This window comes from Dermacentor andersoni, chromosome 4 (assembly GCF_023375885.2).
Source record: "Dermacentor andersoni chromosome 4, qqDerAnde1_hic_scaffold, whole genome shotgun sequence".
Lineage (NCBI taxonomy): Eukaryota > Metazoa > Arthropoda > Arachnida > Ixodida > Ixodidae > Dermacentor > Dermacentor andersoni.
Genome location: NC_092817.1, coordinates 44985497 through 45001273, shown reverse-complemented (window position 1 = coordinate 45001273; position 15777 = coordinate 44985497). Strand labels below are relative to the sequence as shown.

General features: G+C 48.7%; 1 protein-coding gene across 3 annotated transcripts in view; it reads left to right on the top strand.

Moving 5' to 3' along the window:
• LOC126537031 (dachshund homolog 1-like) overlaps window positions 1-15777 on the top strand; it is a 245232-nt gene that overhangs the window by 69809 nt on the left and 159646 nt on the right. For all 3 annotated transcript variants that reach the window (XM_050184144.2, XM_055073657.1, XM_055073656.1), the window contains exon 2: window positions 10499-10564. In XM_050184144.2, the coding sequence (XP_050040101.1) occupies window positions 10499-10564 (66 nt within the window). The remainder of the gene's footprint in view (window positions 1-10498; window positions 10565-15777) is intronic.

The window sequence follows — 15777 nt, the reverse complement described above, 5'->3', positions numbered from 1 at the left end:
ATGATGACTCTGACCATGCGGATATGGCGTGTTAGTGGGGAATTATTAACGTGTACGCAAACCACGACGCGAGCTTCCACAGAAGCCGCCACGCAAGCCGCAAGCAGCTTTCGTGTGCTCAATTGAATGTTGGGTGCTCTTCTACACGCAGGGTCGATAGCGTTCGTTTACTTCCGGTGTACGGTGACTAAATGTCACTAAAGAATTTAGTGTATATCCAAGCCCAGGAGCAGAAATGTCTGATGTCGCCCTTCGTCGTGTGTAATGTGTCTGAAGTCCGGGCTAATTGACAATATGCGAAATTCCAGAGGCCGGCTTTTCCGCGCACAGACCTTTCCTAATGAATATGGCCAACGTGTGATAGTACCACTTGTGAAGCTAGGAGGCGCATTTTGAAAGATTCGATGGTGTGAGTAATGAAGGACAGCAGGGCTGGCCGCCGCATTTCGCACGGCGGCACGTTATTTACGCCCGAAGTGAAGTGTGTGGAGAAGCGCACTTGCGAGTTTAGCGTATCGCGTATTAGCGCGCATTCATGTTATAAGAACGCAGCGCCAGAAGACGTAGGCTACAAAATAGGCAGACAGACATCGGTTGTATGTATGCCTATACCGCCTCTTCCTTGCCTGCGTGACTATTCGTTTCCGCAGACTCCTCTGCGCTCGTCTAACACTATCGAAGCCGACATTCGGGAGGTCGAGGGCGCGTATATATACGCACGCGCGGCGACTTGACTGCGTGCCTTCGGAATTCCATTCCTCTCTTTCATTTTCGTTATCTGTTTCTTTGTCTTACTCGTTCGCTTCCACACACGCGCGTGCGCGCGCAGTTTCGCCAGTAAACTGTTTACCCGGCGGTGCTGCTTTTTTCTTCTGCTTTTCTGTGTGCGTGCGTGCGTGTGCGTGTGTGCAGCTTCCTTCCTTCCGCAATCGCTCGCTGAGGTCTTCCTAACGAGAAACACCGAGGCTCTAGAATGGCTCCTTAAACGCGGGGCGGTGTAGGCGAGCCTCTCTCGCTTCCTCACTCTGCAGGTGTGCGCGCAATGCGTATACCTGTCGGCCGGTGGCTGTGTACGTGTATCCACTGTTGGAGAAAGAACGAAAGGAGCGCGTTCCGCGGGCCGTAGACCGCGCCCCGTGACAACTGTCAATTAGCCTAATGCCAGTGATCGGGCCCGGCGGAGGGAAAACTGTTTTTGTGTGATAATGGGTACGTGGACGAGTTTTTTTAGCGCTGACGATCGCGAAACTGAGGTATTCTCCCTTGTTCTGCCTTCTTGTTCTTTTTGGCTCTGAATGAGCAAGTTTTGTTCTTTTATAACATGCTTCTTTTTTTGTAACTTGGACTGTTCTACGGTCCTCCAGTGCGCGCGATGCTAGGGATAAGCCAGGGGTAAAGGAGCGAATGAAAAACGAAAGAAAAAGAGGAACTAAGCGTAGACAACGTTGGGTTGATTGTTTTGCCCGGGGGTGTATTGCACGCGTGCCTGAGGGCTCGTTTATCTTCCCGTGTTAGGTGGTGGAAACGAGAAAAAAAAAAAAAAAAAGTGAGGCGCCTTCTTCCACGCCTTTCACCATCACTCGGACATCATCACCTGCTTCACGCGAAGGCATGGAAAAGATACGAACGACGACTGTTTCAATAAATTTAGTTGGAAGGAATCTTACGTATCTTTCTTTTTTTTCTTTTTTTTTCTGTGCGGCCATAATATGTAACAGTGTTCTTAAAATGGGGCGTAAACTTGCCTCGCTACGGAATTATCATTATTACTTTTTCGTATATGTGACATGTAGACATACTATAAAGCGGTTCATTGAGGGCGCCGCCGTTTTGCGATCACAGTGCCGTCTGTCCTCCGGCGCCATGCTAGTATGTGGGATCGCGGTGGAAGGTGCGCGGCGAAAGTGCTGTTGACAAGTAGTAAGTTTCCGCGCTTTCCCGAAAGGTGTCAACAAGCTCTTTGGATTGGGAAACTTCTTAGCGTGTCGTCACTAAGCTTTTAGTTTCGATATAGCCGCAATATCGAACAGCGACGGGCCTAGAGGGGCTCCCGCAGCTCTGCCCATGATATATGAATAGGAGGCGAGTCAAGTCTGAACATTGTCGATACGTAACGAGTACATGTCACGTGTTATTATTGTACGTCTAGCCTTGAACTTAATTAAGGTATCACTCGATCATGTGACATCGATCAGAGGTGTCTCCATGTGTCATGCAGTGTGCCGCATCAGCGTACATCCCAATTCAGGTAACTGTGAAGCTCCGAGAAAACACACTTGCTAGCCTTCGTGCTACAATTCTTGCGGTACGATATTCTAAGCATTGTTTATCTGGCACCCGGGCATCAAGCTTTACAAAATAAAGAACTGTAAGATAACTCGATCGAAAGGGCCGTTACCATGAATAAAATGAGCTCATCATAGTGGCCCCCTATATGCCACGATCAACCAGACGCACGCGATACTTTGAAAAATTATGCGCACTCTTAGGTCTCGAATGGTGCCTATGCGTGCAAGGGCACCTCGCCTACTCGAGAGAGCCGAAAAATGAACTACTCTTTGCAACAGCAACTTTATTTTGTGCAGTAATACAGCGAACGACGAACGGCGTCGACAGCTTGCCGGCGAGATTCGGAAGCCCGAGCCCATGTGAACTATAGGGACGGGCGGCACACGGTAGGCATGTGACTTTGGTTACAGAACGGAAAAGAACACACTGTTTCATAGTCGGCACGTACTGCTTTCATAATACGTCCTCGGTCAACTTCCACCGGAACGTTGGTTGCCAGGCACGATAATCTTAGAACACGTTTAAATAGAATAAGTTTAATCTGCGTGCACGAAGAAATAGTTTTCATCGATTCGCAATAGTTGACTGATTCGAATACGCACCTTTATTTCATATCCTAGTTTGATCATGGCTGCCGAATCCCGAGTTTGTCGACGAATGCTAAATGGGAACAACACCTTCCGAACATGCACGCGATGGCATCAAGCCCTTTCTGTTTATGCTGGCAATACAAAGCGGACGCTTCTCTGCTATCGCAGCGGCGGTGTCCACGAGGTCACCGCGGCTGAAGATGCACTTCACGCTTGCTTCCCAAAGTTATTTTTGCAGCCGAATAGAGCAGAATGCTAGCCCGTTGACCTTGAGTCATCTGACATCGCTGAAGTCCCAGACAGAACACGTTAGAATCACACTAATTTGCAATTCAACCGCTACCTTTGCAAGCTGCCGCTGGGAGAAAACGGAATCCGCACATACCAGTGCGAGGAGGAAAGAGGCGCGACGCGCTGATTCGAGGTCTAGTTCGAGGCTACGTTCCTCCTCGCCGATAAAACGGTCTTAGGCGGTACATTACTGATAATTAAACAAAACCAAACAATACGTTCATAGAGAGAGAGACAGAGGAAAGGGGAAAGGCAGGGAGGTTAACCAGAGGGGAAGATCCGGTTTGCTACCTTACGCTGGGGAAAGAGGAGAGGGAGAGGTAAAGTGATAACACAGCAGAGATAAAGAAAGATAGACCGCATTTATACTGTGCGCGGACAGTACACACTGTATTAGAATTTACTTACAGATAGTAGAAGAGATATATACTAGATAGTAGACATTCTATAGAATGACGAAATAATTTTTCGTGAAGATTTAATGACTGAACGCTGTGCTTATCTGCACTGTCAGGCCTTCGGAAGAGAAGCTGATGCTGCCGGTGGCGAAGTCCGCGGAGCTTGCCTCAAGACGAAGCATCCTGACAACGACGAAGTGGGTGATGATTTAGTTGATCTCCGAAATCAGCGGAAGTCAAAAAGTCAATGATGGCGGCTTCGACAAGTGGAGCAAGCCGACCCGCCACCGCTTAGGGAGAAAATAAATAATTGCGAAGCGGTCAGGCACGCTAAACACAGGCCAACTCCGCGACATTCTAAATTGATAGCCACATTTGGCGCTTTCGAGGTCGGTCGACTTCTAACCGTTTAACGCAAGCCTCTCATTGGAGGAGAGACGTGGAGAGGGTGGCGGACTCCGAAGCGTGTGTCGCGGAGCGCAGGAGAGTGTTTAAAACGAAGCTTTATTTGCACGTCATTGCGGGCTGGCTGGTATTGCTTACGCTGCAAAACCAGCTGCACAACACGAACTTGCATACGCATCCCGCGGAACCAAATGACACAAAACTTCGGCGATGGGCGAAAAATGGGAACAGTTGCTTGCGCGTACATAGAAATAGAGTAAAATTGTGCTAATCATGTATTTCCTTGCACAGAATCGAACTGCAATGTTTCAAGAAAGCTTCGTTTAACGTCGATTTTAACAAGCGCGTTGGATCCGCCGTAAATTTACGTGCGCGTTCAAGGCTAAATGTTTGGTTATAGTATAGTAACGCCACCGGCATTCTATATCATACAAAGGCGTAGTGTATGTGGAGCAGATCGCGACTCACTAAACACGAAGGTGCGCTCAGTGCTTCCGAGCCGTTGTTCGTCTGCGCAGGAGGAGGCTAAATGGTATCAATAAACAAAACAAAAACGAACTAGCGGATAGGGAAAGAAACGAAAACGGACTGGCAGCGACGCCGGAACGACCCGATTTGGAGAGAGAGACCTATACGGGGCAACGTGTTTGCGGTGCGTCACCTGGTCGTTGTTGGGCAAACACAGCTGTCCGCCGCTCCAAGAGGCCTCGTGCGACGTGTCGCCGCGCCCCCGTCTCCTCCCCCCCCTCGCCCCCCTGTTCTCGACCGGCGTCGCAGCTGCCGTGCGCTGATAAGCGAGGCGCACTTACTGCTGCTTCTGCCGCTATAGTGGTACTGCTGCTTCGCGTCGCGACTCGCTGTGCGGCGACGTTCCCCGTGCGCAAATCTCGAAATACGAGACGGGCTGACTACATGGATGCCGTATACCTTGTAGTTACACACGCGCGCTCAGCGACGCGGCTGACGTTTGCGCTCCGGCAAATGCGGCCCTCCTTGGTGGCGCCTTGTGCGTTGTCGATCTAGAATACACTTGGCTTGGCCGCTTTGCGAATCGGTTTATTCGAGGGTGCGACTCGCATCTGTTGCGTCTCTTGCTCTCTTTTACGCAAGAGCGCCCCCGTATACTGGCACGCGCGCTGTGACGTTTTTACGACGAGGCTTTGTTGGCTGCGGGGATTTCGTAAGGAGTGGGAGAGCAACAAAAGAAAACGACCGACTTGGGATATGTCCAGCTTCCAAGGCGAAGTGATCGGCGTGTGTCCCGCGCTCAGCGGCTGAGACGTTGGAGCTACCTCTACACACCGAAAAGCATTTTCTTTTTATTTCATTTTTTTTCTTTTTTTTCGTGATTCACACTATGGATAAACAGTGCGGGTTCTGTATCACGTTCAAACTGAAAGTGAAATCGAAATCTTGTTCGAGCATGTTTATACGTGTATCAGCGAGTCCGGTGTTAGACACTACTACACAATAATGGGACGTTGCGCCAGACTTCTTTCATGCGTACAAAGCCATCTCGCCGCAGTGTATCCTCTTACACAGTATTACCTCAGCATAGTTTCGGAAGACAATAAATATCAGAAAAAACGTGAACCTAGCCGTGGTTGGCTTGACAACAGGATCACGAAGCATCCCCAACCTGTAGTGTGGTAGCAACTTTTTCCGTGGTAGCCGCATTGCCACAAAGCATGTTATACACTGGATGAAAGAGAGAGAGAGGAACCCTTCCCATGTGTTAAGTCTGGGGCTGAGTGACATGCAGACAGCGTAAGGAGCTGAAGAGCGCATTTAGGGGGTCGCCGTGTTCCTGGTTCGGAAAACCAAAGAGGTACATACATCCACAGCTACCGCGTAATACATCGCTTATCCTTCCGCAATTGCGGCTCAGAACAAACGACGCCGTAATCACTCGGGGACAAAGTTCGCGTACACTCTTGCGAAGCTGTTCGCGACAATTAGGCGTTCATTACGACGTGGGACGCTTAATTCATTTGTAGTCACCCCTCTCGCAGTCATCTGTTGTGCGGCGATTTTCATTGATAAATTACTGGCCGCTGCCAGCGGCGCAGCAGCGATGTTCGCATACCCCTCAGGCGTCGTATGCGCGCAGCGGAAGCCTGCAGAACGTCGAGTGTTTAATGAAATTGCCGTCGTGTTTAGTATAAGGACGGTTCTTACGTGACGTTCATCACTGTCATTGGTCCGCGAAATAGTTCCGCGGGCAGAGTTTCGCATTTAGTAAATTGCGCCTACGTTCGTCGCAGTTCCTATCGCGCCTGTCATCAAATATTTACGTGGCACGTATCATCGTCGTTTCCACGCGCTTTGCATTCCTTCTCAGTTTTGCGCAGAATTCAGGAGGGAATGGGCTTGGCGAGCTTGCTGTAGTTCCCAGGGAAGGTTGCATTTCTTTCAAATCTTAGTGGTCGAGATATATATATATATATATATATATATATATATATATATATATATATACACACTATCCTTGAACGGCTTCTCGTTCATATCGCCACTGACAAAGTGCGAACGGAACCCAAGTGGCCAAAAGTAATCCAGGGTATAATATATTACAACTTCCTCCATACTAAGAAACCCTCATGCAAAAACATAAAGAACAATTCTCTCTCTCTCTCTCTCTCTTTCTTTCTTCATATATATATATATATATTGCATGAGGGTTTCTTAGTATGGAGGAGGTTGTAATATATTATACCCTGGATTACTTTTGGCCACTTGGGTTCCGTTCGCACTTTGTCAGTGGCGATTTGAACTAGAAGCCGTTCAAGGATAGTGTTTCCTTTACAACGAATGAAAGTGCGAGCAAGACGGTACGGATTCGTGGTACTGAAAAGCAGGCGCCCAATCATGGGCACAGGAGAACGAAAAGGACGCGTGAGTTGTCTTTCTCGTTCTACTTGTGTGCACGCCTACACCTTTCCGTACAGCACGAAAATGTTTCTCTCTTTTTCTTCCGTATAACGTCGTACAAATCCGCCGCACCGTTGTTTCGTTCTCATTGCTATTGGTTTAAAAATAAAAGAAAGAAATGTACTCGTCCTATAATGGTCGTTTCTCGTTATGTAGCGACTGGGTCTGCACTGCCCCAGCCACGGCGGCCGCAGCTAACCGTGTCACTGCTATGTATCTGTGCGCCCATTGCGACCACGTATCTCCGTAGCTTTTCAGTTCACGCCGCCGCCTCATTGCGCCCCGTTTGGGAAGGGAATCCGTGCGCAGTTTTTTTTGTCGGCAAGAGCCGAGCAAGCGCGGAGTTAGTGGCCCCGGCGGTGCAGCCAACGCTGTAGCCTCTTCGGATGCTCGCAGAGGAGGCACCCCGGCGGCGTAATTACAGTGTTTACCGGCCAGAGGGGGAGGGAGCCGTGGGGCGTGTCTCGCTGATCGTTCTCTTACTCTCCGTGTCACGTGTTTGGCCCCGGGGCTTCGTCCGCTTTTCGGCACACTGCTGCACCCCCCCCCCCCTCCTCTTTTTCTTTCTCTGCTTCCCGAATCTTCGCCCGTTGCCAAAAGCGCGGCCCTGTGGCTCCGGCCGCTTCATAGTACAGCAGCTCGTTCGACTTTAGCGTCTCCCGTTTGTTGGCTTTTCGCGCGTTCGCAACTGCTCACCTCTATACACGGTCACTCTTCGGTGGCATGCAACTAGCTCGTCCACCTCCGCGCTTTTTTTTTTCTCTTTCTTTTTTTCTTGATCGAAATCCACCAAAATTCCTGGAAAGCGCGAGGCTATTGTTTAAAGCGAGTTTCGGGTGGTCACCGGAGATAGCGAACCGGATATATTCGTTTGGCGGTATTCGCAGAGTTGCACTGCTGCGTTGGTATTTAGTCTTCATATATCTCTCTCCTTCTTTCTTTTGTTGGTTTTTTGCTGTGGTTCCAAGGCAACATTTTTCGCCAACAGGAATCCTGCGCGCGTTTCAGCTGCGCCGATATTGTATTTGCGACCTCAGAAACCACCTGTGCGGAAGTAATTATCAGGCTAGGGTTGAGGATTGGGCGAGTTAGTATTGCATTCTAAAACTGGTGCAGTGCTTTGTTCCTTTATCTGGCCGGCTCGGCTTGTTTCTTCCTTTCTATGTTGCGCTGTACCAGTATTATAGTTATAAGACGATATCAGTTGGACTGGCGATGTATGCCCTTTATATAGTGATCTTGAAACAGGTTAAGACCAGGAGTTTACTAGCAAACCGTTATTGCGTGGTGTAGTATGGTGCTTCGCGCATAGTACCCGTCCGTGTCGACGAGGCATGCGGTGGCGACATGGAAGCGCTTGCCTGTAAAATCACGCCATGTTAGGGAATGAGTCGAAGGCGCTGAAGCGAACAGAATTAAGAATGAAGAACCTGTATTCTCGTTGAAGGTCAGACTAATGGCTTCGAGGCTCGGCCTTGTTTTGGTTGTGCAGTCCTCCTCGCGAGTCTCACAGTAGTTATTATTAATCGAACGAAAAATTGAATGTGGGATCTATGGAGCTGGCTATCACAAATCTTCAAATACTCTGCTCAGAAAATAAAATAAGGTAATTGTGAGAAATCAAGATGAAAATAACAACGAACCCTGTACACAACAACGCGAAACGTGTATGGAGACATAACTTTATTACGGGCACCAGCAGCGGAAACACGACTCTGGTTGTTTGTTACAGTCACAGCATGCCTCACATAGTTATTCAGATTGTATCGGATATATATGGAAAAAATGGCAAGGTAGGCTTCCTTAGGGCAGCCTATTCCAATATCCCGAATACACTACTCAGGCAAGGCTGATAAAGAAAGAAAAACAAAGAAGAACTCTGAGCACGCACTAGACGCACAAACACGTCACAATACTAATCAAAATCGGGTCCTCGGTTTCCTATCTTCTCGTTCAGTCCACAACTAGTGCCACTATATATGGGCATCATAGCACCGGTAGCATAGTCCACTACTTGAGCTTAGCTACCTCAGCGACCGTATCTGAGAAATCCGTGATGTGAAATGAACGAAGTACGAATGTGACACCGGCAAATTTACTTTTTGACGAAGAGTCACACGTAGTGGCAGTCAGTGTCAAACGCGAAGCCTCGGCGCTTCGAGAGAGAAAAAAAGGACATGGCTATGCGATCACCGCATCCCATCCTAGATGCGCATCAACGTCGCCCGTATAGGTTTATTGGTGGCGGTGACTTTCTCCCTCCAGCTCCGAAGTCTGTCAGCCGAGACGGGAAGCACGAACGCGGCTCCAAGTGGTCGGGCAGCCGCGGTCAACCGAGCGGTCAGACCCAGCTCACTGCGAAAGACTGGTGGGAGGGAAAGCGAGGGTTTGCGAAAGGCACGGGGTGTGTGTGTGTGTGGGGGGGGGGTGGGGGTGGGGGGGGTGGAGAGATTGGGGTAATGCAGTGTCAGGGGGTCGGCTGTGAGCCAGAGGTTGGCAGCAGCGACCGGAGCAGAGGAATCTGGAAGATTTGGACCCTGACAAATGGGGATATGATTGCGTCCGCGGCCGCGGGTGGCCGAAAGTGGGACGTGTGGTGTGGATCAGGTGAAAGAAAGACAGACCGCGCCACGCATCAGAATGACCCACCACGGGTCTCTGGCTGGGGCTCTGGGCTCCTTGGAGAGAGCGATGTATATAGAGAGCGGTGGCCAGGGAAACAAACAAAAAAATAAATAAAAAACAACAACAAGAAAGAAACAAAAAAGGAAAAAGAAGTACTAGATGCGTACTCATTGTTGTTGCAGTCCATTCCGTTCCCGGCTCTGGTGTGCGGTCGTCCAATGCCTCCTCGCCGTTCCGGAGTCTGGGATCTCATCCATACTTGCTTTCTTCCACTTGCTCTGACGTCGCGAAATGACGGCTTCACCTTATGACAGCTAGTGCGCGGGTGGACGAGTGCAACGAACACCACACGCGTACCTGCAGTTGTTTCATTGCGGTCCGAGACAGACAGTTGATGGAGCGAGCGGTGTTTCCTCGGACGCTGCTGTTCCTTCTTGTTTGTGTCTTTTTATCACTTGCAGTCACTTTTCGCGTTTGTCACTGTTTTACTTTTCTGCAGTCATTCCTCCCTAGTGTGTCTGTACCAAATCAAGTTCTCCTGTCATTGTTTCAACTTATATCTTGTTTTTAGTTGTGTTATCTTTTGCTATGTTTAGTTTTTAACCCCATCCCCCTTTTGAACAAATAAAAATTTTTCCCTACTACTACAACCTCCCTCGTGGCCAAACAACGACAACACTTTTATTTGATAAGATTTGTGTTGGATTCTCCCAGTGTAATGTAGCGGTGACTGCGCCAAATAGCTAGACCATGCTTCCGGTGATTACGCCCGCCATAAGACAGTAGCTGAGTACTTGAAAGTTGTGTTATAATGTGTGTAGTGTTTGTTATTATGATGCGCCTTGTTTTGTACTTCTTTCTTTAAACTGGAGCTCTAATAGAAAAAAAAAACACTAACAAATTTAGCCCTTTTTGTACCGGTTGATAAAATTAATAGGAGGCTTGCAATTTCTTTCCTGTTTCTAACAGATCTGCGAGTCGACTGTGGAACGCTGCCTCTCTCATGGGTGCTGGCTCTAGTCCTGCAAATGCCAGGTGAGTCACATACGCTTTCTATTTTCGACATTGATGCACTGGCTGTGCAAGAAGTACAGACGAGTCGTCTTTCATGGCGGCGATCTTATGCGTCACTTCTGTGAGCGAGCGTATCAAAAACTAAACTCATCGAGACTTGCGCAGTGAAGTGCAGTGAAGCGCAGTGAACCTCCAACATTCTGAAGGGCGGACGTGTGAGGTCCTGGAATATGAGACGACCGCGCAAAAGCTTTTCTTTTTCCTTTATTTTTTCTTCTTGCTTTCTTCTGGTTTTCCCGGATCAAATTCCTCGTGTTATTGAAACACGCATGCCTAATTTTGGTTTACTTTATACTGGAAACATAATTTATCGAAATTCACTTTTGTTAGCGCAGTTTTTCCACATAACCTGCGTTACTTGAAAAGGCGGACGTTGCCGTTTCATTGCAAATCATAGCGTGACGTAAAGTATTCACTTGAATTTAACTTCAACCTTCTGGTTAGAGCAAAAACGCAAGAAAAGACGTAACGATAGGAAGCATGCATTGAGAAGTGTTTATTTTTTTCGGGACCATGCCAACAACGTATACGGAACAAAACGACGGCTTTTTGGCTATACATTGTAATACATGCGGACATTCAATAGCGGGCGACAACCCGCTATTGAAATAATGAAACTCAAGTAATGAAAGTCATCATACATTTCTTAAACAGAAAACAAGGATTATGAACATATAGTTCTCTGGCTATTGACGTCAACTACCGTATGTATACTGTCGATCGTACTACGTCTAGGGACAGGCCACCGGGCCGATTAGTACGCTGGAGCAGACCGACGGCTTAAATGCGCCACCCGATCTCTCACGCTGGCAGCTGCAAACGATGCGAACGAGGATCTCTGTAACAGGGGGGAAAGAAGAAGACTAAGCTTAAACGCACGAAAGTGAACGCGCCCACAGACGATACCCATGTTCGCGGTATGTATGACGAGACGTTTATGCACTCCCTGGGACGAGGGAAACTGAAACTCGATTCACAGACTGGCGTTGCCGATGTTCGGCGAAACACAAGCGTCGGTGCCAGCTATCGTTTTATGTCGCTTTCGCCCACCCGTCTCTCCCGCCTAGCTAGACCTCCTTCTTACCACGCCAGCTATGCACCTCCAGCAACTAACTCCCTTTCCCTCGGTTTCCCCTCGACGCTCCGAACCGCGCGCGTTCTGCTGCCAGATCTCGGCCTGCATGCAAGACTGGGGCAGATGCTCCTCCGGTGGGCAGACACACGACCCCGCGCGCGTATTAAACGTCACCCGTGCCCTATCGTACATTACGCATTATGCAATATGCACCACTGGGGTGAAGGGAGAGGGGTAGGAAAGGTGGGGGGAGGCCACAGGCCAGCGGCGTCGCGTACCGCGCTTCCCCCCTCCCTGCCACACCCTCGTAACCGACCCCAGTAGAGAGAGACGGTCCCAGAATCATAAAGGAAAAGCGACGCCTGCTGCTCCAACGAACAGAGACAGAAGATCCCCGAGAGAGAGTGGACTGCACAGGAAAAAAAAAATGAAGAAAGAAGAAACGAAAAGAAAGATAAGAAATAAAGAGAAAAGGAAGCTGAGAAGGGAGAAAGCAAGAACCACCGCCATGTGTGCGTGCGTGCGGTGTTCTTAACGTCCATAGACAGATACACGCGGACTACAGAGGCGGCATGTGGCGTGTATGAAAGTCGCCATCGGTCTTTCCTCTCGACTTCCATATTTTCCGATGCGTGCCTTTTCCTCCAACGAGACTTTTTTTTCGCCCTTTCTTTTCTTTTTTCTCTTTCCAATAGTTTGACTGTTGTGTCGTGCGTGTGAGACTCTCTCGCCCACGATCGCGCGCTCGCGGCTTTGTTAGCGCGTCATTATTATCATTCTGATGAGACCCGTTCACGCAACGCGCATGATTCAGCCGCGGCTCCGCACTCGTCGCCGCACTCGTCGCCGCCGCCGCTGCCGTCGATTACGCCCGTCGGTCCAGGTGCAATTCCGGTGTGCGGGGGGCCCAGCCAGCCGTCGTCACCGGGCACGCTGGTTGGCTCTCGACGCGAGACCAATCGTGCTTGCGCGAGGTCGTCTCGTTTCTGGTGCACACGTGATACAAATCCTGAACGAGAAGCTTTGCGAACCATACAGTACATAGGCGAGCTCATTTCCAGCGGAGATATACCCGAAAACCAAGTGAATTCGACCTGTTTCTGGCGGCGGAATTGATTCGCATATGGATATGAATTCAAAGGAAAGGGTTGGAGTTTTCGGTGGCGCCGGCTACTCCTCTTCGCAAGGAAAACAAAACTAAAAGCATGAAGATAGATGGATAGAATTTATTGACAGGAAAGACAGAGAGGTCAACCTGAGCTAGCGTGCAACGAAAGAAACTGTAGAAACACTGAAGACAGTAAAATATCACGAACATTTGCGAAGTTATGCATACGAGCAAAAGAAGGTACAGAAGAGAGTAACAGGACACTCAGAGACAGACACGCAGTTCTACAAAGGAATGAAACCATGCGCACATTTCGGGAGTTGGACAAAGAGCCATGATATTTGATGACAAGGCGAAAGACACAAGGCGGGCTCAAATTAGCCAGTAAAGTCGCTACAACAGCAGTTACAAGCTTGAAACTATATAAGGCTGGGATGTTGTAATGATTCTGTAACGATTTGACGGAGCCTGTTAGAAATTTGCCACTGGTCTAAACGGCACTTTTTTAAGTTTAATTATCACCGAGATCGGCTGGTCGTGAGTGGTGGAGACGATAAGAAAGAAATAGAATCAAGCGAGAGAACTCGTCAAGTCATTCCATCCTTTACTCCGTTTCATTCTTGGCAGGCAACGCTGTTGAACCTATATATGCGCAAGTAGTACTGTTGTGCTATAGTTTCACAGTGCAGTTTATCATAATCTGTGACGTTTTCTACCGAATAACTACTTAATGCGTCACCACTACAACTTGTGGAGGTAAAGTTACGTCAAATCACGTCTTATTTGTGCCCAGTTGCGCTTTCAGTATGGGACTCGTTATGTTTTAACGCGATAGCGTTAAGGGCCCCGTGTCACAAAAAATCCGACGTCGACGTCGGCGCCGGTGGAGTTTCACGTGAGCGAAAATTTACAAATCTTCTTAGGTGCATGTACACGGCACGCCTTGCTATATGACATGCAATACATGCGGGTTATATTGTCATACGATTCTATCACTAAAGTTGCTCATACCTTGTCTTACATTCTTGACAAAGTTATTCTTCGAAATTGTGAGAATGGCGGCCCACATACAGATGTCAAGAAACAAAACACCGACAGAGCATGCGTTTATATGTTAAATCTTCTCTGACTTAACTATTAAAAATGCGAAAGAATAACAGAAACCTCAAAATGATGTAATATATTTTTTTTGGATGTAAGGGGGGGGGGGGGGGGGAGGGCTTTTCACGACCTCCGGGATCGGCCTACGCAGTAGGCCACGTTTCTACCAGAAAGTTCGCCTTCGTGCATAGCGCTTGCGGCCAGCGTTTCCCGGTAAACATTACGGTTACATACCTTCTAGTTGCCGGGAAGCGTGAGACGCAGTCAGGGATCTTTGAATGCCATCGCTTTCCACTGTTAAAGGCGAAGCTTGAGCGTCCTCCAAAATGATTGGTTGCGAGCGCAAGTGCTGCGCTACGGCTGCTGGTCGCAGCCGTAGGTTCATATATGAACTATGAAATATATATGAAATATGAACCTTCAAAAAAGAAGGTTCATATTTGCGTTGCCTTACATATCATAGTTATACGTGATATTTCGTAATATAGAACATGAACATAATATAGAATTATATAATATTATATAATTATATATATTCGTAATATAGAATTATGAACAGCTGGTGTCACAAATCAACGAAACCTGCCATTGCGCTTCTGAAAGAGGACATGATATCATATTTCAGTGGCTGCCGGGACATTGTGGCATCGTTGGTAATCACCTCGCCGATGACGCTGCCCGACGTGCCCAGGCTGGCTCACCGACACTCCTTATACCTTTATTCAGAGTCGACGCTGCAAGAGAGCTTCGCAGTCTCGCTCGTACAATCACGTTAGGTTGCTGGCATACACCTCAGAACTCTAAGTGTCGTTTACACAGCCTCGACCCATCACTGAAACTTACATTACCAGCGAACCTTCCACGACGTGACGCAACACTGCTGTGTCGGCTGTGGGTAGGAGTAGCATTCACCAACTCCTACAGCTATCGTATTGGAATGGCGGATTCACCAATGTGCGCTAAGTGCAAGTGTGAAGAGACCATCAGTCACCTTCTGTGCCACTGTTCTCGCTTCGATAATCAACGCGAGACTCTCCAGTGTGCCTTAAATAGACTGGATGACAGGCCATTTACGGAAGCGAAGATCTTGGGAGCCTGGCCTCACAGTTCATTGGCCCAGAAAGCAGTTCGAGCGCTTTTTCGCTACCTGAGGGCAACAGACTTGAGTGCCCGACTATAGACATCCTACATCTAAGTTCTCTCTCTCCCTCTTTCACTCCCCATTCCCCTCCCCACGTGTAGGGTAGCAAACTGGACTCAGTCTGGTTAACCTCCCTGCCTTTCCGTCTTCCCTTCTCTCTCTCTCTCTCTCTCTCGTAATATAGAAGTATGATACTTAATATTACATGGAAATATGTGATGCATAAATATACATCTTTCTTTTCTATGTGACGCACTATGTCCTCCTCCTTCTTTTTCTTTTTGATAGCGAATGTCAGCAGCGAGAGAAGTCTCTCTGGCCTTCGCAGCGTTGCCTTCCATGCACGAAACGGAATCCGTTCTTTAATTTACCGCGCAATGAGTCGCGTACGGTTATTCGCAATGCCCGTACACTGTCGCGCCGAGCCGCGGTGCACGAGAGCAACGGTACGAGGAGGATGAGCAGACGACAACGCGGTACGGCCACGTGTTCACGTGGCTAGTCCGGGCTGTGCCAACACCGGCCGTGCAGGCACAGGCTTCTGTTTGCCTCTTTTCCCTTCCCCGGTGTAGGGTAGCAAACCGGAAGCTCGTCTGGCTGACCTCCCTGCCTTTCCTCTCTTTGCTATTTCTCTCTCTCTCTCTTTCGCTGGTACGATGGTCAAGAACAACAATGGCCAGCGCATGTGCTGCGCTTCCCAGTGCATAAACCGAATTTCCCACAACGAGATGAGTCTTCTTCTTTCCTGC